Source organism: Corylus avellana, chromosome 9 (genome assembly GCF_965113065.1).
Source record: "Corylus avellana chromosome 9, dhCorAvel1.hap1.2, whole genome shotgun sequence".
In the NCBI taxonomy this organism is placed as follows: Eukaryota; Viridiplantae; Streptophyta; class Magnoliopsida; order Fagales; family Betulaceae; genus Corylus; species Corylus avellana.
Window position 1 is genome coordinate 824,145 of NC_142498.1, and position 25,435 is coordinate 849,579.

The 25,435-nt window shown below is 36.2% G+C and overlaps 5 protein-coding genes across 7 annotated transcripts; 1 reads left to right on the forward strand and 4 right to left on the reverse strand.

Moving 5' to 3' along the window:
• Positions 1-785: 785 nt before the first annotated feature.
• Positions 786-3,311, reverse strand: LOC132189701 (Sec14p-like phosphatidylinositol transfer family protein). Its single transcript, XM_059604474.2, has 4 exons — positions 2,052-3,311; positions 1,812-1,936; positions 1,545-1,695; positions 786-1,388 (listed from the first exon to the last, which is right to left on the reverse strand). The coding sequence occupies exons 1-4, from the start codon at positions 3,117-3,119 to the stop codon at positions 1,134-1,136; spliced, it is 1,599 nt and encodes a 532-aa protein (XP_059460457.2). The 5' UTR covers positions 3,120-3,311; the 3' UTR covers positions 786-1,133.
• A 2,131-nt stretch (positions 3,312-5,442) lies between these two features.
• LOC132190111 (MICOS complex subunit, putative (DUF543)) lies at positions 5,443-9,547 on the forward strand. 2 transcript variants are annotated; one of them, XM_059604999.1, is made up of 4 exons: positions 5,445-5,739; positions 8,021-8,163; positions 8,270-8,326; positions 9,308-9,547. In XM_059604999.1, exons 1-4 carry the CDS (start codon positions 5,607-5,609, stop codon positions 9,320-9,322), a joined length of 348 nt encoding a protein of 115 aa, XP_059460982.1. In that variant the 5' UTR covers positions 5,445-5,606; the 3' UTR covers positions 9,323-9,547. The 2 variants fall into 2 exon arrangements, with proteins under 2 accessions (XP_059460984.1, XP_059460982.1); XM_059605001.2 differs by lacking the exon at positions 8,270-8,326 and having other exon boundaries at positions 5,443-5,739.
• A 2,883-nt stretch (positions 9,548-12,430) lies between these two features.
• On the reverse strand, positions 12,431-15,233 carry LOC132190209 (Tetratricopeptide repeat (TPR)-like superfamily protein). The gene has a single exon (XM_059605126.2). The coding sequence runs from the start codon at positions 15,113-15,115 to the stop codon at positions 12,608-12,610; it is 2,508 nt and encodes an 835-aa protein (XP_059461109.2). The 5' UTR covers positions 15,116-15,233; the 3' UTR covers positions 12,431-12,607.
• A 1,095-nt stretch (positions 15,234-16,328) lies between these two features.
• LOC132189698 (alpha/beta-Hydrolases superfamily protein) lies at positions 16,329-19,211 on the reverse strand. 2 transcript variants are annotated; one of them, XM_059604469.2, is made up of 3 exons: positions 19,012-19,211; positions 17,462-17,756; positions 16,329-17,040 (listed from the first exon to the last, which is right to left on the reverse strand). In XM_059604469.2, the coding sequence occupies exons 1-3, from the start codon at positions 19,193-19,195 to the stop codon at positions 16,512-16,514; spliced, it is 1,008 nt and encodes a 335-aa protein (XP_059460452.2). In that variant the 5' UTR covers positions 19,196-19,211; the 3' UTR covers positions 16,329-16,511. The 2 variants fall into 2 exon arrangements, with proteins under 2 accessions (XP_059460452.2, XP_059460453.2); XM_059604470.2 differs by having other exon boundaries at positions 17,462-17,745; positions 19,012-19,174.
• A 1,079-nt stretch (positions 19,212-20,290) lies between these two features.
• On the reverse strand, positions 20,291-25,299 carry LOC132189000 (ATP-dependent protease La (LON) domain protein). Its single transcript, XM_059603463.2, has 7 exons — positions 24,855-25,299; positions 24,400-24,468; positions 23,741-23,860; positions 23,586-23,660; positions 23,242-23,376; positions 20,833-20,974; positions 20,291-20,611 (listed from the first exon to the last, which is right to left on the reverse strand). Exons 1-7 carry the CDS (start codon positions 25,089-25,091, stop codon positions 20,451-20,453), a joined length of 939 nt encoding a protein of 312 aa, XP_059459446.1. The 5' UTR covers positions 25,092-25,299; the 3' UTR covers positions 20,291-20,450.
• Between the last annotated feature and the right edge of the window lie 136 nt (positions 25,300-25,435).

Consider the following 25,435-nt stretch of genomic DNA (forward strand, 5'->3'; position numbering starts at 1 on the left):
ATTGTGTTATGCTACTTTACAACTCCTCTTGTAACTTTTCGTTTTCTATTGGTTTTAAATTGATACATAGTACGGAGTGCTCTAAACTCCATATTTTTTTTTTTTTAAAAAAAAGTAATACAGTCATCGTCACCAACAATGACAACTAGAACAACAAAAAGTCAATACATGCAAGCAATTTTTATATGATACAGAGAGAAAATAATATACAAAGAAACTAGAGAGATTTTTCACCCATTTATGCAATCGCTCTATTCTCAGTTCAACAGAATACAACAGTTGAACCAACCCACAAGTAAATTCATTGAAATGTGAAGACAGAGAAAGAGAGAGAGAACATTCTGAGCATATCTCATGAACATCTATGATTACTAATCACAAATATAAAGACAACTGAGGCAAAACCAATATGCCTGAAAGCAAATGAATAGAATTGCAAGCACGCATCTAATGATACTAAAACTAGAGTACTGAGCCACCATTGCAACCAAAACTAAGAAGTTGGCATTCTATGAAAGCAGGCATATGGCAGCATCATTAACAGAGCAAATTAAAGACCAAAGAAAAAACCAGATGGTGGAGCTTGGCATGCATGCAATCAAATTAAAAACTGAATTACTACCACTTAACTCATACATTTAACTTTCAAGCAAATGGATGTCAAATCTTATGAACCAAATGAAGATATACATATGCCAACCAATAACATTTTGGCATCTTTTGATTAACGTACTTCAGATATCAATGCGGTCCAACCATCCAAACAGTTTCAGACTTCATCCATATAAAAACAAAGTAAAACCCAATTGCATAGGGGCACAAAACTTTACAACCACAATTCACTCCAACAGCCCTTAAATTTGTTCTGTCTCCCAAACTGACTGATATTTGTAGTACTGCATATTACAAACCAGACTCTTCCTAAAACTACAGGGGAAGTAATTGTATATTCAAACCCAAATACTAAATTTCCAAGCCTAGAGTAAACACCAATCAACAGGTACAGTGATCAAGCCAAAATCTTCGATGAACATGAGGACGATCAATTAACGATGACAGGCGGAACTTGTTACTCTTAATTTTTTCATATTGTGCAAGAAAAGTTCAGAGACCTTTGAGCTAATTTGAAATCCTCAGTCTAAGAAGGATTTGATCTTGAACCTGTAAAGAAGATTCTTCTTTTTTGAGGTTGGATTATCGACCGTGAGCAATATTTTGCCTAATTCAGCAACCTTAAAGCTGTTAGACACCACTGGTTCATCAGTTGGGGTCTTCTTCCTAGCTTTGTGTATAACAACTGTATATCCATCTTCAGCATTAGGCACAAATTCAGCACTATAGCTCACCTCCCAGCCCACAACCCGAAGCTCCCAAACAAGGATGCATTTCTGTAATTTACCCAACGTCCAATTAGAAAAAGGATAACTCCTTCATTCATCACCAATCATGCATATACAAGCCAAACATTACTAAATAACAATTTAAATTAGATGGAGTTATAAACAAAAAGAAGGCAGACAGTAAAGTTAAAAATGCAATCGGACCTCATAAATTATGATTTCCACCGTTTGCTTAGTTGCTGGTTTTACAGTAACCGCCGTGACCGGATCAGAAAGGCTGAATTCTGGGTTGCAATCACAATAATCGACACTCAAGCCACCATATTGAACTGGCACGAACTCAGGAGATACGTATCTGATATACCAAGACCAGTTTGAAGTTAAAACCAAGCAGCCACCAAGAAAGAAGTTGATAAAAACTAATTACTAAACTCAAATTCAGCATCCAAGATATTCAAATTCTCTACTAACTTGAAAAGGGTTGCAGCAGATTTCGATGGCCCTGCAAAAATAAACTTGCTCTTGGTCCTCATGGTCAAGAACGGACTGATCATCGTATAGAACGCAAGATACCACCAAGGAACATTGATAAACACCTTAAGAAATCAATGCAAAATGCTCAAATTCATCCAATCCCAAAGAATCCAAAACAAAAATATACCAAGAAAAAACATAACGAAAAAGAAAAAAAAAAAGGGGATATATATTTACCTGCTTGGCTACAAACTCGGGATAGTTGTCCTGAAGCACATGAAGAGCCTGCTTGGTGGCCAGCCTAAGCTCGCGCTTTCCAGGTCCCGGAGAGTTCTTGAGGTCATTAACCTGAAAGATGGTGGAAATACCACCGGGGCTAAAATCAAGCTTCCTGATACTCTTTTCCAAGAACTGTATCCTCCACCTCAAGAAATTGCTTCTCTTCTCGTCATCCTCGAACGCTTTTGCATACACATCCTTGTTCTGAAACTCCCCATAAGCATTGTAACACACGGGATGGCCATTTCTATCACATCCATGCATGAAGACCACCTTATCCCACTCGTCGCCGAGATCCTCGTCGACAAGCGCATCGATACCGAACTCCTTCCTCCATTTGAGTGTGTTACTGATCATGACGAAAGCATCCTTCACCTTGAAGTCCCTGGCTTGTAAAAACTTGAGCAGAATCACATCGGTCCGATCGTCCTTCAGGAGAGGAACCCCCCAAATGGACACTTCCTCTGCTTCTTTTGCCACTTCTTGGGCTTCCTTTTCTGGGTTCTCTTCGATTCTCGGAGTGGGTTCGGAGGGTGCAGCCGGAGTAATTTCTTGCTTTGTTTGTGGTGGTTGTGCGAAAGTGAACTGGTTACTGTTGATAGCTTCTTGGACGAGCTGCTTCAGCTCTTGCACAGTCTTTCGATGTTCCAGAGCTTTTATCTCCTTATCTGCGAGTTTCACCAGAGACTCGGGCTGTTTCGACTCCGGCATCTCAGATCCAACCGCAACACCCTCTTCCTTGGTAGCAGAAGTCTTCGCCTCCGCCTCTGCCGCCGCAACTGGCGGCTCCGGCGGAACTTCCTCTTCTTTCTCCTCCTCCGCCTCCTCCACCACCGCCGGCGGACCCGACTCCACCACTGGCGGTGGTTGTGGCTGTGACTCCTCTTTCTCAGTCACAACCTCCGACGCTGACTCCGTCACCACCACCGAAAACGATGCTTGTACCGGTGCTGCCGACTTGTCTTTATCAGTCGGTTGGTCGGACGGCGGTGGTTCCGGATGTGGGTTTGGTGTTTCATCAGCCATTTTTGGTGTAAATTACACCGTTAAACAGCGCGAGAGAGAGACGGAGAGAGAGAGAGAGAGAGAGAGATAGTGATGGCCGAGTATTTTGGGACAAAAAGAAAGGGAAGGGATGAGAGTGTTTTGTGTTTTTACTCGTACCACTCTTTAAAGCTCTCACCACAGCATGTCAGTCACACGGGGAAGAGTCTGGACTCTGGAGGAATCCTAGGCGGTTTGGGTACAAAATTTTAAGGTCACCTTTTTACCGTTTCAAAAAAGAGTTTCCCTAAGAGAATCTCTTGCCCTATTATACAAATTAATCTTATAAACTGATAATTAATTTCTAGGGTTTCTATAGGGCTAACCAGTGAGATGACGGAGATCGGAGACAGAGAAAAGGGGCCCGCGTCTGTCTTTACGGTGGCTTATAGTGGCGGTTTACTATCAATATTAGCCTTTAGGGCTTAAGAATTCGCTTTTGACTGGTTGGCGGTTCCGGTGGGTACATTAGTAAAGTTTGGTTAAAAGTGAAATAAAAGGGAAATAAAAGGGCTGATATACAATTTTTCCTTTATTTTTTACCTCTTAGATATTTTTGTATGGCACTTCAAAAAAAAAAAAAAGAAGAAGATATTTTTGTATGGGATTTACTATTTAGTTCTCTTTTAGGCATATATGAAGACTAATATTAAGGGAATTTAACAGGTGAGCCGCCCCTCAAAAATATCTTAAAGTTAAAAAATAATAAATAATAAATAAATAAATAAAGGGTGACCAACCACTTTCTCATAGAAGCTTGTGTTGTAGTCTTTCCACCCTCTACGCTGCTAAATGCTATAAAAAAAACTAGGCTACATACACTTTAAGAGATAAAATGATTGGTATATACCATTATTACTCAAACCACTCTTCATAGCTATTTATTTAGCTAAAGAATTTATGGTTGACAAGTTTTGATACGACTCGCAAACTCAACACGAAATTAAAGAGTTAAAGTTGAGGAGTCTGATCCATTTAATTAAATGAATCGAATTAAAATTGATATATATAATCTTATACCCAGAACTGCAAAAACATAATTTTGATAGTTAGAAAAGGAACTCGAACAAAAAAAAGTGGGCTCTCCAAGAAAAAAATAATAATGCAAGCCCGGTAATCTCAGCCCTCCCCAAGACCCAAAATTGCCTGAATGAGATTAACACTGAAGCAAAAGTATATAAAATGAGAAGCAAGTAAAATGGACCACCGATGATGTAACATCCAACAACAATTGATTAACATGCACCATGATGTAACATCGGGCCGAATGTTTTATGCAAACCTCAAATGTGACGTTAGTATCCATAGTATTAAGATATATATGTTTTTTATAATAAAAATTACAAAAATATAAAAGAAAAAGACGATATAAAAACATAAAAAACAAAAAAGGAAATTGAAGGGGGTGGTCCTTTTGTTTTTTCTCCTTTGTTTTTTGTGTTTTATTTCGAATATTTTATGTTGGGGTAATTACCGTTTGCCCTTATGAATTATAGTGTCTTGGCACTTTTTTTTATGAACTATCAACTATGACACTTGACCCTATCAAACTATCATCTTATGACAAGAAACCTCATTTCGTCAGTCAAAATGATTAAAATTGACAATCAACGGTAATGTGCAAATTATGTGCTATTTTAAATTTTTTTCTTCTACTTTTGCCCTTACTTTAGACTGAGAAAATGACGCTTATACCCTCCTAAACCCTAATCCAACACATGAAAAAAAGAGGGTAAAAGCGAAAGAAAAAAATTTAAAATGACACATGACTTGCACATGACCGTTGACCGTCAATTTTAACCTTTTTGACTAACAAAATAGGACTTTTTATCATAAGATGATAGTTTGATAGGGTCAAGTGTCATAGTTGATAGTTCATAAGAGAAAATGTCAAAGCGCTGTAGTTTACGAGGACAAAAGTACTTACCCTTTTTATATTTGATTGTTATTTGGTGATGGTTTCGGCCAAAAATTTAAAAGAAAGTCGGAAGCAAACGCTGAAACACCTATTTGTTAATTTTTCTCATCGCAAGTAGTTTTTGGTCAGTTTTTCTTTGCACACATTTTAAGAAAGAGGTCGTGGAAAATGACGTTTATTTAGGCAGTCCGCTAGATGAACTGTTTGGAAAAACGCCTGTTATTGTAATTACAAAAAGATAATGACTAGATTGTAGCCGCGGCGCCGCCCCCTAAGGACTGTTACCGCCATTGCAGTAATTTAAAATGGGCCTTGAAGAGCAAATAGGGCCTAACTTACCAAAAGTCATTAGGAGGCCCATAACATCCCACTAAGCCCAATGTGCGCCATTCTCGTACGGACGATTCTTGTCCCCAATTTGGCGAGAGAATCCACAGAAAAGCAAAGCAGGAGGACGAACCGAAACCCTCACGAAGCCCGTTACTCAGAAGTCAGAAACAAAGAAGGAGCAATCAATTCAGAGTTGAGAACAAGTAGAGTAAGAGAGGGGAATGGCGGAGAAGAAGGAGATCGTGCCGCCGAAATACGACCTGGACGCCAAATGGGACGCGTGTCTCGATCTCACGGTCCGCCGCGTAGTCTACTCGTCCTTGGCCGGCGCCTTCGGTGGCCTTCTCTTATTCAGTACGTTCTCTCTCTCTCTCTCTCTCTCTCTCTCTCTGTTTATGTTTTTTTTTTCTTATCTATCGCTCTCTTTGGCTGCCCAGAAAACTATTGCAGGAACAGAAATGAAAGTTCAATCTTATGAATATTCTTGCTTTTTTTTTTTTTTTTGGTTATCTTCTTTTCTGTGGTTCAAGTAGGGTGATGGGGCTTCTATCGCTTGAAAATCAGAAAATAAAAGGAGAAAAGAGATAAAAGGTTCTACCTGATTGTTGTAGCCGTATATATGTTTACATTTCTCAGTAAACAACATTAATTATTAGGAATAACTGTTCGATTTCCATCCTGTCGCTGAGATTTTAGAAATATTTGAATGTGTGATTATGGCCAATTGCCTTGTGTTGGATTATAGGATTTCTCATATTTACATTGTGTTTATAGGAGCTGTTAGTAGCTACCAGTCAATTGCTTTCTAATGCTTTCTTGGCTGCTCATGCCAATTAAAAGCGTCCAAGTTTTCTGGTAACATCCATTTCCTTTGGTTCTTATTTTTGGAGAACATGCGCATAAGGCATGGTAAATCTTCAACCCTACGTGGGCTAGTAGGAGGCCTATCGGCTTCAGTGCTGGTAATCAATTTTCAAGTAGGAGTAGGTAATGTAGTTTCTTATGTAGGAAGGGCTGCAAGAATGAAAAGCCTCGGGGCTCATTTAGCAGCCCTTTTTAGGGTGGCCTTTTAACAAACAACTCAAAACACAAGTACTCACAAAACACTCAAAACTACTTTTACCTTTATGTCACATCACAACCAAATGCCAATGCTAGATGATATTCGGTGGAGTTGTGACATGTTTTTCTGTATTTACTTGGTCAGACAGCTCCACTATGCGCTCTTTCTTAGATGGCCATTCATTGCTGTTTGTTGTTGTTGTTACTGTTGTAACAGTAGCTGTTGTTTCTTTTCCTTAACTTGTATGCCACCCCTCTTCCTCTAGAGCCCGCATCCCTGTTGCTACCAATTTTGTTCTTTCAGCTTAATACTAGTGGCAGTTAAGGCTACAGTAAGCAACTCTATGACAAGGCAGACAATTTTAAAAAGTGTTATGAGTTCATTTTCTATTTCATGTTTGGTTGAATGTAAAGTTAAAACAAAGCTATTTACGCATTCAAGATCATCTCTTTGTTGCAATATTTTTTATTTGTTGTCATCGAGTGCAGGTATGCTTTCTATTAAATAATCTCCTTGGAGTGCTTCTGATTTTTTGATTCCTATGTACTGCATCTCTTTTCCAACTTTTCTTTTTTGGCTGGTAAAAAAAAAATGCTGGGGGAATGGACTTTATTAGGAAATCTTCATTTACAGCCATTCAAGCTAGTTGGGTTGCATTATTGTATGTAGTATTTAGGCCAGCCCAATCGAATTATACTGGGATTTCTCAGTCTTAGATTTATGATGCAGCAAGGAGAACTTAGATTTAGATTATATCAGATATGAACCAGCCAAAGATGCCACTTTTCAAGCAAATTGACACTTACAAAAGGGTTTAAGAAGAAATCACAGTAATAAACAAAATTATAACAAAGAGAAGAATATAAGATTGAAGTTGGAACAAGAAAATATCAATTTCAAGGCTCCAAAGAGTTTAAGAACTCAGATCTAGGATTTTATATATTAGAGAAGAAAAGGCTGCCTAAAAAGACTCAAAAGAGGCTATTTATAATAGCCTTTAGTAGCCCTAAAATCCAGCGCTTCATCTTTCACAGAACAGATAAATCTTAACCTTCCAACTTCACTAAAAGTAACATGCTAGTCAAGTGACCTTTTGAAAATACATACAACATATAATAAAGAGTATGAGATAATAATAAAGGACTGGTCTTGAGATAGCTAATGGACTAGATAAAATAGACAAGGGGGCCTTATTTGCTTTGGGCTTAGATACTCCTGCATCAATTCAAAATCGTTGTAAATTCATGTATTAAATTTTCCAAATTAAAATCTGTGGTCTAAAATGCAAAATCTGAAAATTCTGAATATTTTCCCTATAGCTAATGATTTATAAGCAATTGAAGGCATGACCCTTTGTTATTTCTATGGCTTGTCTCATTGGCATTGAACTTCAAATGCATGTTTAATCACGATAGCATTATGCATAAAATGTTTGTATTCATTGTTCATCTATGATCTTGCTAGAGGCTTCTATCCTTGGCATAGATGATATCAATGTCTTGGCACTGTTGCTTGTGTTTTCCCCCCTCAAATTGATAATCTTGATCAATGCATTCTGATTTGTTATACTAGGGAGTCCTGTTACTCGCTGGGCATCTGTTGCTTTCGGTGCTGGCGTGGGCATTGGATCTGCGTACACAGACTGTTCTCGTTTATTTGATGGATCTCCTGCAAAGTTAGCAACTCCTGAGATCACAGAGACTCCTGCTCACCAGGTAGGACTTATGTTTTTTACTAACAGAAATTTCCTGTTTGGTAGACATTTCCTTTCGAAAATAATAAATAGATAATTTATGTGAGGATTGCGACATTGCAATTTAGGTTTCATCAAGTGATTTGTTGGCAGCTCCTGAGATCACAGAGACTCCTTCTCCTCAGGTAGGACATATGTTTTTTACCAACAGAAATTTCCGGGTTGGTAGACATTTCCTTTCGAAAATAATAAATAGATAAAATTATTTGAGGATTGTAACATCGCAATTTAGGTTTCATCAAGTGATTTGTGGGTGAAGAGTTAATGGGTCTGTTTTTGAAGCTTAGGCTGTTAAATAGGTGAAAAGTGGTCATAATAACAGCAAACTATAACTTAATTGAATGTAAAAGAGTTGAGAGTAGTTTGGGATCGCTCAAATCTAGAAATATTACCTGGGTACTGCTCTAATTAGCACTTTCAAGATTACTGGAAGCAAGACTATGAAAGTTATAGGCTTGCAGAAGTTATCCTCCAAACAAATTTATGGGCATCTCAAAGTTAGAAATTGATTAGAATCTAATAAACATGGTTAAAGTAGGTAAGTTTTTTAAAACAGGATAGACAAGCAACATGCTGCCGGAAACTAAATTTGGTATGAGACTTTTGTAAATTTCATAGTATCTTTTGATTGGGGGTTAACTACTTGATTTAAAGTTTAGAGAGAGCCTTGCAATTGAGCCCAAAGTTCATGGTGGGAAAGAGCAATTTACCCTTTATATTCTATTGTTTTTTATTTATTTTTATTAAATCCCTACCTTCTATTATGACATGATATGTGTATCCGAACATAATTGAGAAATTTTGGACATAACACTAAGGAAAGAGGAAATATATCAATCGAGGGAAATCTTGGTGTGGGGACAAACTTACATTGATGCGGTTAATGCCATGCACGTTATTAACTGATGCAGAATTTAAGCTTTCTAGTGTTTTTTTTTTTGGTAATATATATGAAGTAGGGCTTGCTCACTCAGTAAATGACGCGGGATCAGTAGTTAATTATATACTACCTTTAATGCTATTACTTCATTATTGTTTTGCACGCATCATATGCCATCTCAAAGAAGAAATTGTATGCTTATTAGGATTTTTTCCCCTCCTTTCAGGGTGCCCAGGACTGAGAATTGATTCTCTCCAAGTTACTCCCAAGTTGGCTGGGCAAAATCAGAGTTTTCTTGAGATTTGTGGTTTTTTTTCACAACAATGGCGTAGTACAAACATTGTTCTTGATGGATAAATGATAACCTGGTGTAGTCAAATTCAAGTGTCTTTTGTTTTGTAATCCTATTTTCTTGAGAGGAATTTACTTTGGGTAAGAAAAGGAAGAAATAATTGCTTTTGTTGCAGTGTTGCATCTGGTGTTTCATCCATCTACTATTGAAATAGAGGCCGAGGCGGCTGAAAGATGAAATTGTCCCGGACAAACATGTTTTAATTACTTTCACTTGCATTCATTCTGTTTCAAGGAATGTGTATTAGAATTGGGAAAATGTGTATTATAACTTTTACTATATTCCTTACAAACCAACGTGGCAATTTATAATTGGTGAAAGATTTGGCTTAGGTGCTGTAAAAAAAAAATTACAGGAGACGTACTGTGGTTTTTTCAATGGTCCAAATTTAATTCCAAGTTTTTCATGAAAAAGAGAGTGAAGTTAAATATAGATTTTTAAAAAAACTACTAGAGATCTCCTCTAGTTTTTTTTACACCACTTAAGCCATAAGCCAAATCCGTCAAGGATTGGATTGCATGTCACTTGGTGAAATGATTAAGAGTATATGGTCAATAAGTTAACAACTAATTAATTAAATTAACAAGTCAAATTTTTTACTTAATAATTTTAACAGCTATGGACTATTACGCCAATTTGTAAGAAATTTTATTTTGCAACACCTTTTACCCATGCCTTAATACTATGAAATTTATCATCAAATTGATGTCCCATTAACATTTAAATACAAATACAGGCTATGCACAAGCACCTTCATAATCTTTAAGTGGATATCTTTTCACAGCTCATATAAAAGTCTCCATTCTGAAGGCAAATGATACCTCAATTATCCAAGAACTGCTGGCAGGGACAAAGTGAAAAATCTCCCACTATTCACTTGATGGAGTATTGCAGATAACATGAAACCCCAACACTCCTATTGGTCAAATGATAGAAAATTGGATTACCTGAAGGTTTTTGAAGTAACAGGTTCCTTAATGTATATAAACCTCCAGAACTTATATAACCTCTTTCTTCCTCGGGATGCCCAATAACAAAATTAAACTAATATTTGTGTTCTTCACTGATAATCTATCAAAGCGAAATGCTATCCATTACCTGATTTTTTTAAATCAGATGAATACTGAACCATCTTCTCTTTCAACCTGAGATGCAAAAGAAGAAGGGTAGATTATGAGATGGTTTATTAATTTGCAGTAGAGAAAATGCAAGAGCTAGAAATGGAATAATGCATAAAAAAAAAAAGGGAGTAGCAACAGTCCGCTTTGGATGATTACAAACACAGCAGATTTGACTAAGCTTGGCAAATTCAGAATAAGCTTATTCTTTCACTAGAAGTTCTGCAAGCAATAGATGAAAGTAACAATTCTAAACAAAATTATGGAAAGATCAACTTTAGAAAAGTCCTTCAAACCACATGGATGCCTGAGTTGTATTACATATTTAAAAGAAAAAAAAAAGGATATTAAATATACGTTACAAATGTTGCTTGTGCTTTTAATAGGAGCAAAAAAAAAAAAAAAAGATTGAATTATATGCACATTGCCAATTTAGCAGCAAAAGTGAGAAAAGCCAACGACTTCTTTTATACGATTTGGGCATGTTGTGCCAGTAGCATCAAACAAAGTACATGTTGAATACCACTGTGGAGATAGAAACAAAGCTGATGAGTTTATCAAGATAGTTACCGTTGGATGAGCTTGCTATTGACAAATCCAACTTGTCAACAAGACCAATGAACTTTAACACCATCATGGCAGCATGAGAAAAGTTATAGGATCATGAAACAGTTATGGTGCTCTTATCATTCATTGCGAACAGAACCAAGCCTCAAAAACAAACTACTATTTACTTGTTTTATAAGGGAGAAAGGCGTCTGTTTGCAGCACGACAGAAGTTATTGACTGTTAAATTAAAGAACAAAGGTTCTGGAGAAGTATATCAAGGGAATGATAAAGATGACCTCATATATATTACCCATCCTTCATTTTACGTTTTGCATATGGCCATTCAATTCTCTAAGATATACATACTTTTGATTACATCACATCATCAGTTGTTTTCATTGACAATTATCAATGTCAGCCAATTCTCAACTTTCCATCTTTCCCTTCAGAGTTTACCAGGCCTCCAAGCTTCTTGAATTATGTCTTGCTGCCTTGGTTCAGAAAGGAAAAAGAAATAGTAGAGCTGGTCAAGAAGCAACCTATCACAAAATATTGCTCAATACTAAGCAAGATATGGTCAAAAAAAGCACAGGGCTCATTCAGACCTCATCAGCTTGTTACCATTTTTAACCCAGTCTGGCTCCAGCCTGAACTCCAATAGCTTTCAGAACTAACGAAACCAACCTACTATCAATGAATATATGTGTCCTTTATCTCAGAGAATATAAACAAAAATGCATTGTGGTTTTAAATGGAACTAAAAGAGGACTAACTTCCCTGATTTGAATCAAGATTATAAATCAGTTCAAATAAAAGAAAGAAAGAAAATTACGCATTACTTATGTATACTAGTACCTGCTCTAGGTATGTATTAGGACCCTTGCCATATCTAGTATTAAACAAACTCAAAGTTATTGATGTCAACTTTTGTTACTTATATCCAAGAGACCTCAAGATAATGATAATGATATAGTGGTTCCAAGTAGGACAAGTTTGGCAAACCATCCATTACTCTTTGGAGAATGACCAGTACCACCAGTTTCCCCAACAATAGTCGTGAAGTTACATGTTACCATGAAGCGAAATGTCATGAGGCGGAGGTCATTGGTTTAAACCTACCTATTCCCCTCCCCTTGGAGCCACTCAGTAATTTTCTTTTAGAGAAAAAAAAAAAAAAAAAAAAAAACGTTAGTTTTTGAAAATGGACTAGCTAAACTGCCTACATGCTAAAGAGTCTTAAGGTATCTGTGCATTGTAATGACATACAATCTTGGAAGCTGTTTACAATTTATCACAAGAATCCAAATATAAATATTTACACTTGCTTCAATGGAATTGTATATATTTCTATTAACAGGTTCAAAAGGAACTTAGCAAATAATTGTAATGCAGACATAACGATTACCTAGTAGGTGGTACTCGATAAACAAATAGTGACCATGGTGACACCAACAGGAGACTGTCATAGAAGAGATCTTATCTGCGTATCCAGTGGCTGAGTTCAAAACTAATTTGATTGCCCGTTTTGAGGAAAATGCTCTGCAATTGTTCTCCGTATGAAATCATCTGGCTTGATGCCGTTTATTAACATACGTTCATACAACATCATGGCTTCAGCTATTCTTCCAATCTTGCAGTAACCACGAATTAAAATTCCATATGCTATAATATCAGGCACCAAACACCTGTTAATAGCACAATAAAATGCACGCAATGCTTCCTCCACCAGTCCCCTTTTGCAGAGACCATCAATGAGGACGCTGTAACTAACAATATTTGGAGAGACGTTTCTAAGCATCTCTTCATGAAGCTCAAAGGCACTTTTAATGTTTTGAGATTTAAAGTAGCCATCTATTAAGCAACTGTATGTGACCACATTAGGTTCTGGACCCTTTTCCAACATTTTGTCGAACATCAGCATCGCATCGGTCATTCTACCTTCTTTACAGAAAGCATCAATAAGTATCGTAAAAGTAATGGCATTAGGTTCAGTTTTTCCACATGTCAGCTTTCCAAAAAGTTGAACTGCCTCGTCCAACTTTTTCAAAGAGCAAAATCCACAGATCATTGTGTTGTATGTTACAATATCCGGTTCTGGTCCTCTTTGGTTAAGTTTACCAAAGAGTTCCAGTGCAGCTTCCGCATGACTTTCCTTGAAAAGCATATTAATTAGGACATTATATATGGCAATATCGGGAATTACACCATTCCTCAGCATCATCTCAAAAATCCGCAATCCACCAAATGTGTTTTTCTGCCTGCAGAAACCATCAATTAGGGTGCAGTATGTTACAACATCCGGCGAGAAACCCCTCTTTAACATTTGGAAGAAGACAAGCAATGCATCATTCATTCTTCCTAGCTCAGTAATCCCTCTAATGAGCACAGTATGAGTCACTACATCGGGTTTTATATTATACATCTCCATTTGCATGTACATCTTCAAACCATCCTTTAGTCTTTTTAATCTACACCAGCCATCAATCAACGTGTTAAAAGTAAAGACATTAGGTTTTAACACCCCATACATAGCCTGAAAGAAGAACCTAAGAGCATCAGCCATCAGCCCTTTTTTGCAAAGACCATTAATTAGCACACTATAAACAATAGCATCAGGTTCATAGCCATACTTTTTCATACTCTCATACAGACAAAACCCGTCTCTCAAATTTCCCGATTTGCATAATCCATCAATTAAACTAGAAAAAGTCAAAACAGTTGGCTCAAAGCCACACTTCACCATCTGACCGAACACCCCAGAAGCCTCCACATACTTACCATTCTGACACAACCCATTAATAAGAATGCTATAAGTAACCGTGTTTGGTGATATCCCCTCCTTCACCATTCTTCTATAGATCTCAACTACCTTCCCCAAATCTCCAAATCTCACATATGCATTCATAATGGAGCTGAAAACCACCACATCCAACTTAATACCTCTATCTAATGCCACCGAGAGAAGCAGGCATCCCTCCTTCAATTTCCCTACCCTCAAAAGACCATCAATTAAAATACTATAGATAACTAAATCAGGAATAACACCCCTCTCTACCATAAGCTTATAAAGTCTAAACGCCTCTTCCAATCTTTCCTCTTTACAATAAGCATTGATCAACGTGCTATATGTTATCACATTCGGCTCCGGACCAACCATTAGTATCACATCAAAGAAATCAAAAGCAACTCCTACTTTCTTTTCATTACAAAGACCCCTTAAAATCTTGTTACAAGCAATAATATCATGCACAAAGCCTCTCCCCATGACCACCCAATGAAAATTCAAACCCTTTTCAATGTCACCCTTCTTTAAAAAACCACCAATAACAAACTCATACACACGAAAACATTGTTCTCTCAATGCCTTACACATTTCTCCATAGATATCAATAATCAAATCAATACGATTCAAATCAATCAAACAACTCAACATTCCAAACAACACAGAAGGCGGCACTGGAATTCCCATTTTCAACATACAATTAAATGTCTTGACCGACTGATCAAACATCCCATGTCGACAATAACTCTCGACCAAAAACCCATAAACGGTACTGAAATTCGGACCATAACTCCGAAAACCACCATGAAACGCATCAACAATGCCCAAATCGTTGCCAAAATGCTCGAGCATTTCATCAAACACCTGTCCAGCGTGACCAAAAATTCGGTGAGAGAGCAGGACATGGACAAGGCCACTGTATGATTGCAAAGTGTGGCGAGAGCCCAGCGAGTTCTTGGACCATTCGAAGAATTGAATAGCGGAATTGGGTTTGGATTGGAGGACAATGAGGATGGGCTCGACGTGGTTGGGTTGAAATTTGGAGACGAGGGTAGGGTTTAAGAGTTGGAGGTTCTCTTGGAGAAACGCTTTGGAGATGTGGCGGATTAGGTTCTTTCCAGAAGATCCAGAGAGCGTTGAGAAGTAATAGTTGTTGACAGAAGAAGAAGATGATGAAACTACAGAGGAGCAAAGTTTGAGTACCTTCGAAGAGATTGAAGAGCAAAAGAACATGCTTTTCAGTGTCAATGGCGGAACTTGGCGCTTTAGCCGAGAGCATCTTTTAGTAAATTAACCAGAAGTTTCTCTCAGAGTTTGACGGCGCTGAGAAAATTTCCGCGGGAAAATCTGATGATTTCCAGAATTAACGGCTCTGAGTAAATAGTCGTAAACACTCTTTATTGGCTGCCATTATTTAACAAAAAGATACATAGTTTTATTTTTTTTTTAACATATCCACACATGAAAAAAAGAAAAAGAAAATTCAAATTAATGACTTCCGCTTTATGAAGCGTGGTCTCCAGGTAATTGAACTTTTCTTTGAGGACAATATACATGATTATTTGACTTTGTTTTTCTCTCCCCTTTTACTTCACTCTATTAAACTTAGCATCTATTTCTGATTTAATTTATTAAATTTACATTACAACATGTAACTCTCACATGCATTTTTAAAATATATGCTCTCCAAATAGAGATTAATAAACTAAATTAAAAGAATTTTTTCCAACCAACTTAGTAGAAAAGTTTATTATACTTATATTGTTTTTATTGTAAGTTATCTATTTTAAATATTAAACTTTTAAATTTATATCTTTGTACACTGATATTTGTTAAAGTTCTAAATTTTTATGATGACTAAGAGAACAAAAAAAAAAAAAACAAAACAAAAACAAAACAAAACAATTATAATGTATGGTATTATAAGTTGTTTCTCTAAGATGAAGTTAAGTTCCATTGGTGACTTTTTATTTGCCTGAACAAAGTTCCTTCTGTGGAAATTAGCCCAAATTCAATCCACCAAAAGTAAGTCAACTATACCTAATATGAGATACAATTATACAACCTAGTCCAAACTCAATATTTAACAATCAAATTTAAAACAAGTTAGGGATTTCAAGGACCAAATTGAAACCTATTTTATACTTGTAGACTAAAAAGTTGTAGAGTAGTAGTGTTACACCTTGGGGGAGTTGGTATGAGTTTGTATCACACTCAGCTAGACTTGGACCAAATGCAAATTTTCTCTAATCTAATCTATTAAACTGACATATGTTATTTGAGTACAAGACATTTGTCATTAGAACATGTGAGAATTTTTAATAAGATTGACAGAGCCTGTGACAGCTATTCTTAGAACATGTAATTCTCACAAGAATTAAGTGTTCCAAGAACAGATGTCAATTTAATAAGATGAATTAAAAATGCATGTGAAAATCGCATCCTCAAAGGACAAAGCCAATTTAGAGACTGAGTTGGTTTGTTCTTTTAAACTTACAACAAGAGCAAGCTTTTGATTACAGAATGATATAGAATACAAGCTATCATTACCATCGGCTGAAAGCCTGCAATAGCATTAGCCTCAGCTGTAAAGATAGATACACATGAGATATATAAAGCAAACAAGCATTCAGTTGTTTACAACCAAGCCATCATGCAGAAAATTTCTCAGGATGTTGAAAGCCTGTTCTGCATCTCCATCTTCTTCAGGAGACTGAGGCCTGTGGGCAAAGCCATGGCCTCTTTCCCTGAAAAGAACTACCCTAGCTCCCTTTCCTACCCTCTTCTCCACATCCTTTAAGACACTAACTGGACAAAGTGGATCAGTGTCCCCTGAGATAAACAATACAGGAACATTTATTTTAGAAGCTATAGATGGGTCCATCCTGGTGCCATAAAATGAGGCCCCAATGCCAAAAGAAGCACCCTGGTCTTGTGCTAGCACCTCAATCACTCGGCCTCCTCCAAAGCAGAAACCAATTATGCCAAGCTTCTTTGAGATTCCTGCAGCCACAAATTCATCAACCATCCATTTTGTTGATGTTGCAATGTCCTTTGCGACCCTCTGGGTGTCTTGTTTGGCAATCCATTGTTCAAACATTGTCTTTGGCCGGTCCTTAGCCCACGGATCTCCACGAAATAAGTCTGGAACTAGAACACTGCAGTTGTTGAACAAACAAACGAAAATTATAGCGGTTTGCAGAGTCTGTTCAACAAACAATAGCCCATGTCACATAGCAGAATGATATCCGTTTGAATTTGCGATTTGAAAACGCGATTTTTAAAAATATAGTTAAGAGTTTGGTAAAATCATATTTGGCTTTTAAAATCACAGTTTATCAAATCGTGTGTCTTTTAAAAACACATCCTGCTTACAATTTAAAAATGCAGATTTTTCTATGTTTTCAAACTGAATTTTTTTTTTTTTTTTTAATAAAAAGAAAAAAGGAAAAAAGGCACTCCCAAATAATTTACTTTCTGCAATTTTGTTTAAAATAGTACTTTGGACATGCAAAACCGCATGGTCAAACGGAATCAAAATGTCATGCAAATATGATAGTTCAAGGTTAAGCAACATACTTGTAACCATTGCAGGCAACACGATATGCAAACTCTCTCGTGGAAGAATCTTCAAACCCAAAAACATCAGACAAGAGCAGAATGCCAGTTCCATTATTATTTTTAACTGCCTTGAAGAGATAAGCATCGATGCTATCAGCATCCTCCCCTATTGAAAGTTCTATTCCCTTGACTAACTCACATGCCTCGTCATCTATGCCATCTTCCACTTTCAGTAGGCTACACGACACTTTTCTTGCTATATTCTCTGTAATTGATCTCCTCAAATTTAAATTGCATTTTCTCTGAACATAAACTGAAGCTTTACAGTCAAGAGTTGCAGACTTTTGCAAGATGCAGAAAATAAACAGTTACACTAGGAAAAATTCAAGACTGACCATAGTCCGATATCCACAAGATATAAAAGTATACGATTTGCTACACACAGAACATAAAGAAGGAAATGAAGAAACACATTTGGCTATGAGCATTGTCAATTCCCATATAAATGTATTAATCATGCTACTATCACCTAACTTGTGGCAGTCTCACATGCTTTAGCTTTCTTCTGTCCAGAAAACCCTTGAGAGCAGGGACAGAACTAGGGGGCCAGGAGGGGCCATGGACCCCGGTTCTCAAATTTTCCCTTAAAATATATATAGGCCTGAAAGGTAGGCTTGCTCCAATCAAAATTAGGTTGGCCTTCATTTAGCAATTTTATAGAAACAAAAGAAAGATATGAAAGGGAAAAAAGATAGGCACAAATGGGATTGTAAATGTGCTCTCTTTTCTAGATCAAGTTTCTAGTACTGATTAAATCAGAAGACTTATCATAGCAGGATACAGTGGCACAGCACAAGCCAAAATTCCATCATAACTTCCAATTCAATCTAAACAAACCCATTAACTGGTGTCACTTTTAGGCCCTCTATATTCCCAGTCCAGCTAAGTTGGCTCTAGTTTATATTTGACTTAATATATGTTAGAAGCCGTAGAGAACCCAAGCCAAATCCAGAGTACAAGAATTTAGGAGGACAAGCTGTCACAAGCAGCTGGTGGCTATCCTAATCCAACAGGGACTACAACTCCAACGGCTAATCCAACAAAGACTACAACTTTATTTAAAGGAAGAATAGATGTCCATCTCCAAGAAGAGGTCAGATAAAGGCTTACAATAAATTAGTTAGGACTTACTTGTACTAATTGTACTCAAAGTGCAGAACTTTGCATATTTCAAGAAGCTAAATAATAACAACTCCTAATAGAGGAATTTTATCATACAATTGTGACCCATCAATCTATGTGTATAGATTACGAAATCAGTTAAATATATCTTCAGCAGAAACTAGTTCCACAAGCATGCCACTTGCAAGCACATGTTTGTATCTTTCCTAAAAAAGAACTTTGGGTCTAAAACTTCATCAAAACTACGAAACTTCATCAAGAAAAATTACAAGTGCCGTACTACCAAAAGAAAAAAAGTCCCAACACTTGAGCCACCAACACTATACAAAAGCACTCGAAAGATGATATAAACAAACATGAGTTAAAAGGAGTTATAGCGCACGTACTGAAGCAAATGCTGAGAAGGAGTGATATTGGCAACGAAGTGGGTCTTTGAGAGGCAAAAGGCTGCTGGTGCGGGAGCTCATTGAAGCATAGACCCAAGGGGTTCCCGTTGAGGCTAAACCCATCTCTGTCACCCGCCAGAAATAGATATCTTCTTTCTCTTCCTCCAACGGAAGCCAGCCCCATGTTATAATTTGGTGGAGATAGGACCCACATTTTGCACTCCACAAAAGATATTTATGGTAATATATATGGATATATATATTTATCTTTTTGGTTAAATAACTAAGGAGATGGGTGGTCTAAAAAATTCATATATTAATAAATTTACAATCAATTTTTGTATTTTGATGCTCAGGACGTGCCATCAAATCATTAATATATTAATTCCAAAAAAAAAAAAAATCATTAATATATTAATTTTATAAATAATACATTAATATGTATTGTGTTACATTTTAATAGCCGATAACAATTTAATTATATCGCAAACAAATAATACTAACCGATATATATATATATATATGCGATATAATTAAATTGTTATCGGCTATATATATATATATATATATATATATATATATATTGTATTCCATGTGGCAAACATTCGGATCCATCTCCAAGGAGCCTCTCCTAAAAAAGGTCACCCCCCTTCCCCCGAAAATAGATACACACATTTTCCGCTCACTTCCACTCTCTTTATTCAGTTTTTCTTTTAAGCCATTTAATGACTTAATTATTCATCGGAGGCTCATCCACTGGCCCCTACCATAACTGCTCTGATGGCTTTTCCTTTGTTTTTGCAGGATCCCATCACTTAGAATCACATTATTAAAAATATGTAAGAATCACATTTTCTAAGAACAAATATGAGTCCAACAGATTGAATTAGAATAATTTCTTTCAACTCAATTTAAACGAAAATTTTGCATTTATTACTTATTACTTTTAATCTCTAATGGAAAGAATCACACCAATCTTTCCATTTATTACTTCTATTTTTTTCATGGCATGGATCCTTACCGAGGCTCATCCCAATCATACGCACCAATCTTTTCCATTCATTACTACCAGAGGAAAACTATGAAAATTGGGGAGGAAATGACAATTAAGGTAGTTAATAAGACATGCCAAACCAGTTTACCTTAGCCAACATTCTAAGCAATGCATTCAGGTAATCTTAAAGCTGCTCATAAAAGGAAAAAAAAAAAAAACCAGTAATTCTTACAATTAAAGGCATGTTGGCTACCAAAATAAACTGAATTACAGTACTCTCATGCCTCCTTTTTTTTTTTTTTTTTTTCTTCTGTACAATATCATTGCAAGTAAAGGGAATGTTGTGACTACCAAAATCAACTGGGTCACAGTCCCCCCCGGGCCGCCCACCCCCAAAAAAATAGTTTTTGGAGGCAGAAGAAGCTGTAACATGAAGTTACATGGCTTATTGCATCTCTAATGATTGTATAGCAAGCTTGGCCGCAACCATGGAAATGTTCTCTTTAACTATTTCTAGGGAGGATTCAAGCCTTTGAAGCGTGTCTTTAAGATCCATGGCCCTTAGCTTCTGTCGTCGCAACTTCAGCAGTTCTGATTGAGTAGATCCTGTCAAAGTAGAAAATCCAGGTCACTCCAGAGGGAAGGCTTCATATGCTTCCAGCATATTAACACCAGTAATTGGTTTACTTGGTGCTTTGGCCTTCTAACAGCCTTAAAGAGTATAATATTCTAGTTTCTACTCAGTGTGCTGTCAAAGTTACAGAACTATGACTATTTCTCTTGTGAAATGCTAAAAAGAAAAGACAAATAGGTTGAAGACATTTTGCCTGTAATAGGTTGGAGAGCTGCAAAGGATACACGCTCATCTGCAGATGGAATGAAAGCTTCATCACACTCAAAGGATGGTTCCTTTTCAGCCCACAACAAAGAGTTTGTAATATGAGTCTGCAACAGTGCTTCATTGGGAGCCTATTGACATGAGATAGAAAGCAGACAACTCTTATACATCACAAAAATGGTAACTGCCGTTTCATTATTAAAATGTATTTGTTCACAATTTATCTAAAATAACACTACAAAAAAATGGTATTATTGATAATTTATCTACTACAATTAGCAACTCAGGACTTGTGCTATTGACAATAAAATGATGAGTAAGAAACGGAGATGATTATTTTACTAGCAGAAGATTCACCTCTCAAAAGGTCTAGCATGCAACAAGCAGACCATCTTTCCATGGTCATTGTCAGAAATGTTTTATGGTGAGAGAGGTATTATCTTTCAGGAGAAATTTAAAGTATTATGGAAATGAGAACTACACAGTTTGTGGTATATGCGGGACACAGCATCTGTGACTAGTGAATCAGTATCCTGATCAATACAATGAGAACATAAGATGGCCTCAGTATTATTTATTCATAAGCTTGTATCTTATTCTATTTATACTTACCAATTTCTTCAATAAAACCCGATTTACCCATCATACCATCTCATAACTACTGGCACCGCCACTAGACAGCCATTTTTAACAATTTTGATGAGTTTATAACTATTTAAGAATAATCTAGTTAACAATCATAAAAATTTACTTACCAAACAAATAACAATAATTTAATTAGTTGGATTCAAACAACATAATTTATGCCTATTATAAGAAGCCTCTCAATTATAACTTCCATTAGAAACTAAGGATTGGTACCATTATATCAATCCACCACCACATGTACCTCTACTGCAATGACTATCCCACAACGACTCCCTTTCTAGCCTGCTATCACTATCAGTCATTCAACCATCAGTATTAACTCAATCACAATAACACCACCACCATCACTTAGGTCACCATCATGGCCCCAACACCATTTTCAATTTGACCTCAATTATGGTCTTTGAAACACTATCATTTTACCACCACCACATAAATGATTACTATGGTGGGACATCAATGCAATGCATTCCATGTATGCTTCATCCAGTACTGAAATTGAGATTATTAGAGTTAGTTATAAATAGTTGGGTTATTTTTAAACATGTTAAGCTTTTAGGATAATCGGTTCTCCAAAATTGTATCAAAGACTTGTGTTCAAGAAATCTCCACTTGTTTTAATTTCTATTCAGATGTTTGTTTCTTTTGTGTTTCCATTTCCATTTTAGGGTCTACGTGCAGTTTTGTTTTGGGCTACATGTGAAGAGGGCTGTCAGTGTATGCTTGAAGTGCATTGTTGGCCAAATTCCTAACAGCTTAGCAAATTGTTGATTAACAAAATAATAATTATTTTACATAAGGCTCTATTTTCATTGTAACTTGAAAGGACCAGCAAGGCTCTGTAATAGCTCTTAAAGTACATTAGGCATCCAACAAGTACCTCTAATCACATCCCAGCAACCTGAAAGCAAGAACAAGGCACATGGTTTTCTCTAGGGAAACTGGTAATAGTACACAACTTCCTTCAGTTGAGGTAACTTTTGGAAGACATGGAGCTGTGAGAGTGTATCACAGGAAGAATTGAAATGTGATGTGGTACAGTTAAATTACACTGAGATGTGGCACATGTCCGAGAATTATATTACCCATTATTTTAAGATTTTTTTATATTTTTTATTTTATCAGAAAAGATGGATTTTAACAGAATTGATCTATGATAAAGTATTTTTACAAGTTACAGGATGTTCCCAGAAAGATCTGGTGTCATTCAAAAGATCTTAAGAATGAACTTAAATTTTCTGGAAGAAAAGATACCAACACTCCAAGAAAAGACATATAATCAACTTCAAGCAGAAAGTATAAGATCTCTAAGATAGCATCATGATCACACCCTATTGGTTGACTATTTAGGAGAAGCAAGAGTGCCATGTCAGACACCATCATAGCTCCCTACTACTGGTTCCAGATATTAAAGCAGTATTATCAGAAATCTGTTGCTATTCGTTGGATGGCAATAAGTCAGCCAAAGCCATGCTTCAGTTATCCAGGCAATTGTGTTAAGGATGTATCTTTCATGAATACTATACTCTTAACAGGATCATTCTTCAGCAAGAGAAAAAGAAAAAAAAAATTATGTACACTTTAAGTGCTTTTTTTCTTCTTCTCTGCTTTGTTCTTGTTCTCTACTTAAAGCCCCATTGGATTAAGGATAATTGTTTAAGCATTTCCTTGTACTTAAATGAGAATATGTCCATTGTACTTTTCTGTAAACACATGCATGTATGCACGCAAAACACAGAGACACAGATACCTTCAGTTTGATCTCCAAGCTATTCAAACTCTTGATAGCATCCCTTACTTCCATAACTTTTGAGCTTACTTTGCTTAAACTGCCATGTATCATGTCCTGCATCGGTATGACTTCGCCTATTATGTAAGGATCTGCCTGCATATATGATTGTAAACATAGAAATAAGAGAATATTAAAGTACAAATGTACAATCAAGTGAAAGAAGAGACTAATTAACACACACACACACACATTGGATCACAAAGCTAAACAGATTTTGAGACATTTAAACACATTACGAACATTAATCAATATACGTGTCAGTAGGAAGCTAAAATTTTGAGAACCTGAGCCTGTTTACCCACCTGAACGAATTTCAGAATCTTGATTCGACCAATGCCCCTTATAGAGACTAACGCTCCAACATCTAAGCGTTCAACCTACACAGAACTGAATCTTAATTTAGGTCATAATTTATATTAATTTTCAAGGCGAAAGCTCTCAAAATTTGGAAGCTTACGTTTTCTATAAGAACCAAACAACCATATCTAGCAGCAAATGATGCTTCGCCAGATGATTCACTAATTGCAATCGGATCCAACACAAAATGCACAAAAAGCTTCTTCTTTCTTAATAAAGACTGCAGCCAAAAATAAATAAATAAATAAGAGATTGATTACATGTATGGGGTTTAGGCTTATTTTCTTCTTATCAGTAGCAACATTTTATCATTAATCAATAACCAATATAAAGAAGCAAAATCTATGGATAAAAATTTCTCTCAAACAAAAGATAGATACTAAGATCAACCCTTTAAGCTTGCACCAAAACCATCAAGTCACATAGATTTATAGCCAAAACCTCCCACTATGGGAAGTAAACTTTATCATTTGATACCCCTTTGTTATGGATATGTATTAAATCCCACATTGGATAAGTGGACTGTTAAACCATTGCAAAAGTGTTGTCCCACATTGCTTATGTAATAGAATTTATAAGTAAAGTTTATCAAATTTATCAAAATTGTAATTATAACAAGTCCTTTGAAGTTAATAGCACAGATTTAATTAACCTCTTTCTAGACAGTGACATATGGAACATCAAATTTTGCTACCAAGAGTACACACAAATTCTTAAAAAAGAAAAAACAAAGATAATAAAAATATCAATACTCAGTACCTCATCAAGCAGAGATAAATATCTTGCTTCATATAAATGTAGCGTCTTCCTCTCAGATGGAACAAGAACCTGGCGTTACAAAATTAAAAAAAAAAAAAAAAATCATATGGTTAAAAAAAAAAATTAATAGTATATAAAATGGTTAAAATATTAATTAAATTATTTAATTCATGCTTAAGTTTTTGGGATACATGAAATGAGAACAGAGTCCTGGTAGGAGTACTTACAGAGTACTTTACCGCCATTGTAATTAAATATTTCTTAATTTTTATATAAACAGTGATTTAATAAAGATAAAAAGAAAATAAGCTTAAATTATATAATTAAATTTATAAAACGTTAACTAAGAACTCAATTATACAACCAAAATAAAATAACCACGAGTGTACAGTACATGCATTCCATGAAGAATAGCCACGTGTCTGTTTATCAAAAGAAGAAATAAACAAATAAACCTCGTTGATGTTAAAGGGAAGAAGAGGGAGCTGAAGAGAGCAGGCAATTCGGGGCACACAACGGCGTCGTTTCTTGAGACCAAGCCGGAGATTCCCCTCGACGTTGGTTCCTCTAGGAGAAGAATCAAAATGAAGAAAATGAGGGACGGAGCGGTGCGGGTTTCGTGTACGGAGCGAATCAGGGTCACGAATTCGGGTTCGGGTAACACTGCCGTTGAGGATAGCGGAGCAAGTCATGGAGACTGGTGGTTTCCAACGGTCCCGCTAGGCCACACCGTCTTTCTTTCTATCTCGCTTCGCTCTCTCTACTTGATAAACACGTGGGACTTTGACGAAAGGTCCACGGATGCATGTTTGCTCAATTGCTCCTCTCCTCACACTAAGGTCCGGTTTGGGGTTTTCTATTATGAAAATGTGTTATTTAAAAAATATAAATTTTTTAAAAGTTGTAATTAAGTGTTTAGTATGGCGGCTTGATATTTAAAATCATGTGTTTTTAAAAATGTATTCTCCTGCATGTAATTTGAATATATATATATATATTTAAAAAAAGGTACTCCTAAACAAAATATTTTTTTGAA

Excerpts from the sequence above, each read along its gene's own strand:
- LOC132189000 (XM_059603463.2), bottom strand. The coding sequence starts at position 25,091 with ATGACTTGCTCCGCTATCCTCAACGGCAGTGTTACCCGAACCCGAATT. Across the intron at positions 24,469-24,854 it reads TTCCCTTTAACATCAACGAG|GTTCTTGTTCCATCTGAGAG; the intron begins GTTTATTTGTTT and ends TTGTAACGCCAG. Across the intron at positions 20,975-23,241 it reads GCTTGGAGATCAAACTGAAG|GCTCCCAATGAAGCACTGTT; the intron begins GTATCTGTGTCT and ends TCATGTCAATAG.
- LOC132190111 (XM_059604999.1), top strand. The coding sequence starts at position 5,607 with ATGGCGGAGAAGAAGGAGATCGTGCCGCCGAAATACGACCTGGACGCC. Across the intron at positions 5,740-8,020 it reads CGGTGGCCTTCTCTTATTCA|GGAGTCCTGTTACTCGCTGG; the intron begins GTACGTTCTCTC and ends TTGTTATACTAG. Across the intron at positions 8,164-8,269 it reads CAGAGACTCCTGCTCACCAG|GTTTCATCAAGTGATTTGTT; the intron begins GTAGGACTTATG and ends ATTGCAATTTAG.
- LOC132189698 (XM_059604469.2), bottom strand. The coding sequence starts at position 19,195 with ATGGGGCTGGCTTCCGTTGGAGGAAGAGAAAGAAGATATCTATTTCTG. Across the intron at positions 17,757-19,011 it reads CCTTCTCAGCATTTGCTTCA|TTTATGTTCAGAGAAAATGC; the intron begins GTACGTGCGCTA and ends GTAAAGCTTCAG. Across the intron at positions 17,041-17,461 it reads GTTGCCTGCAATGGTTACAA|TGTTCTAGTTCCAGACTTAT; the intron begins GTATGTTGCTTA and ends CAACAACTGCAG.
- LOC132190209 (XM_059605126.2), bottom strand. The coding sequence starts at position 15,115 with ATGTTCTTTTGCTCTTCAATCTCTTCGAAGGTACTCAAACTTTGCTCC.
- LOC132189701 (XM_059604474.2), bottom strand. The coding sequence starts at position 3,119 with ATGGCTGATGAAACACCAAACCCACATCCGGAACCACCGCCGTCCGAC. Across the intron at positions 1,937-2,051 it reads CCGAGTTTGTAGCCAAGCAG|GTGTTTATCAATGTTCCTTG; the intron begins GTAAATATATAT and ends TGATTTCTTAAG. Across the intron at positions 1,696-1,811 it reads TCTGCTGCAACCCTTTTCAA|ATACGTATCTCCTGAGTTCG; the intron begins GTTAGTAGAGAA and ends TTGGTATATCAG.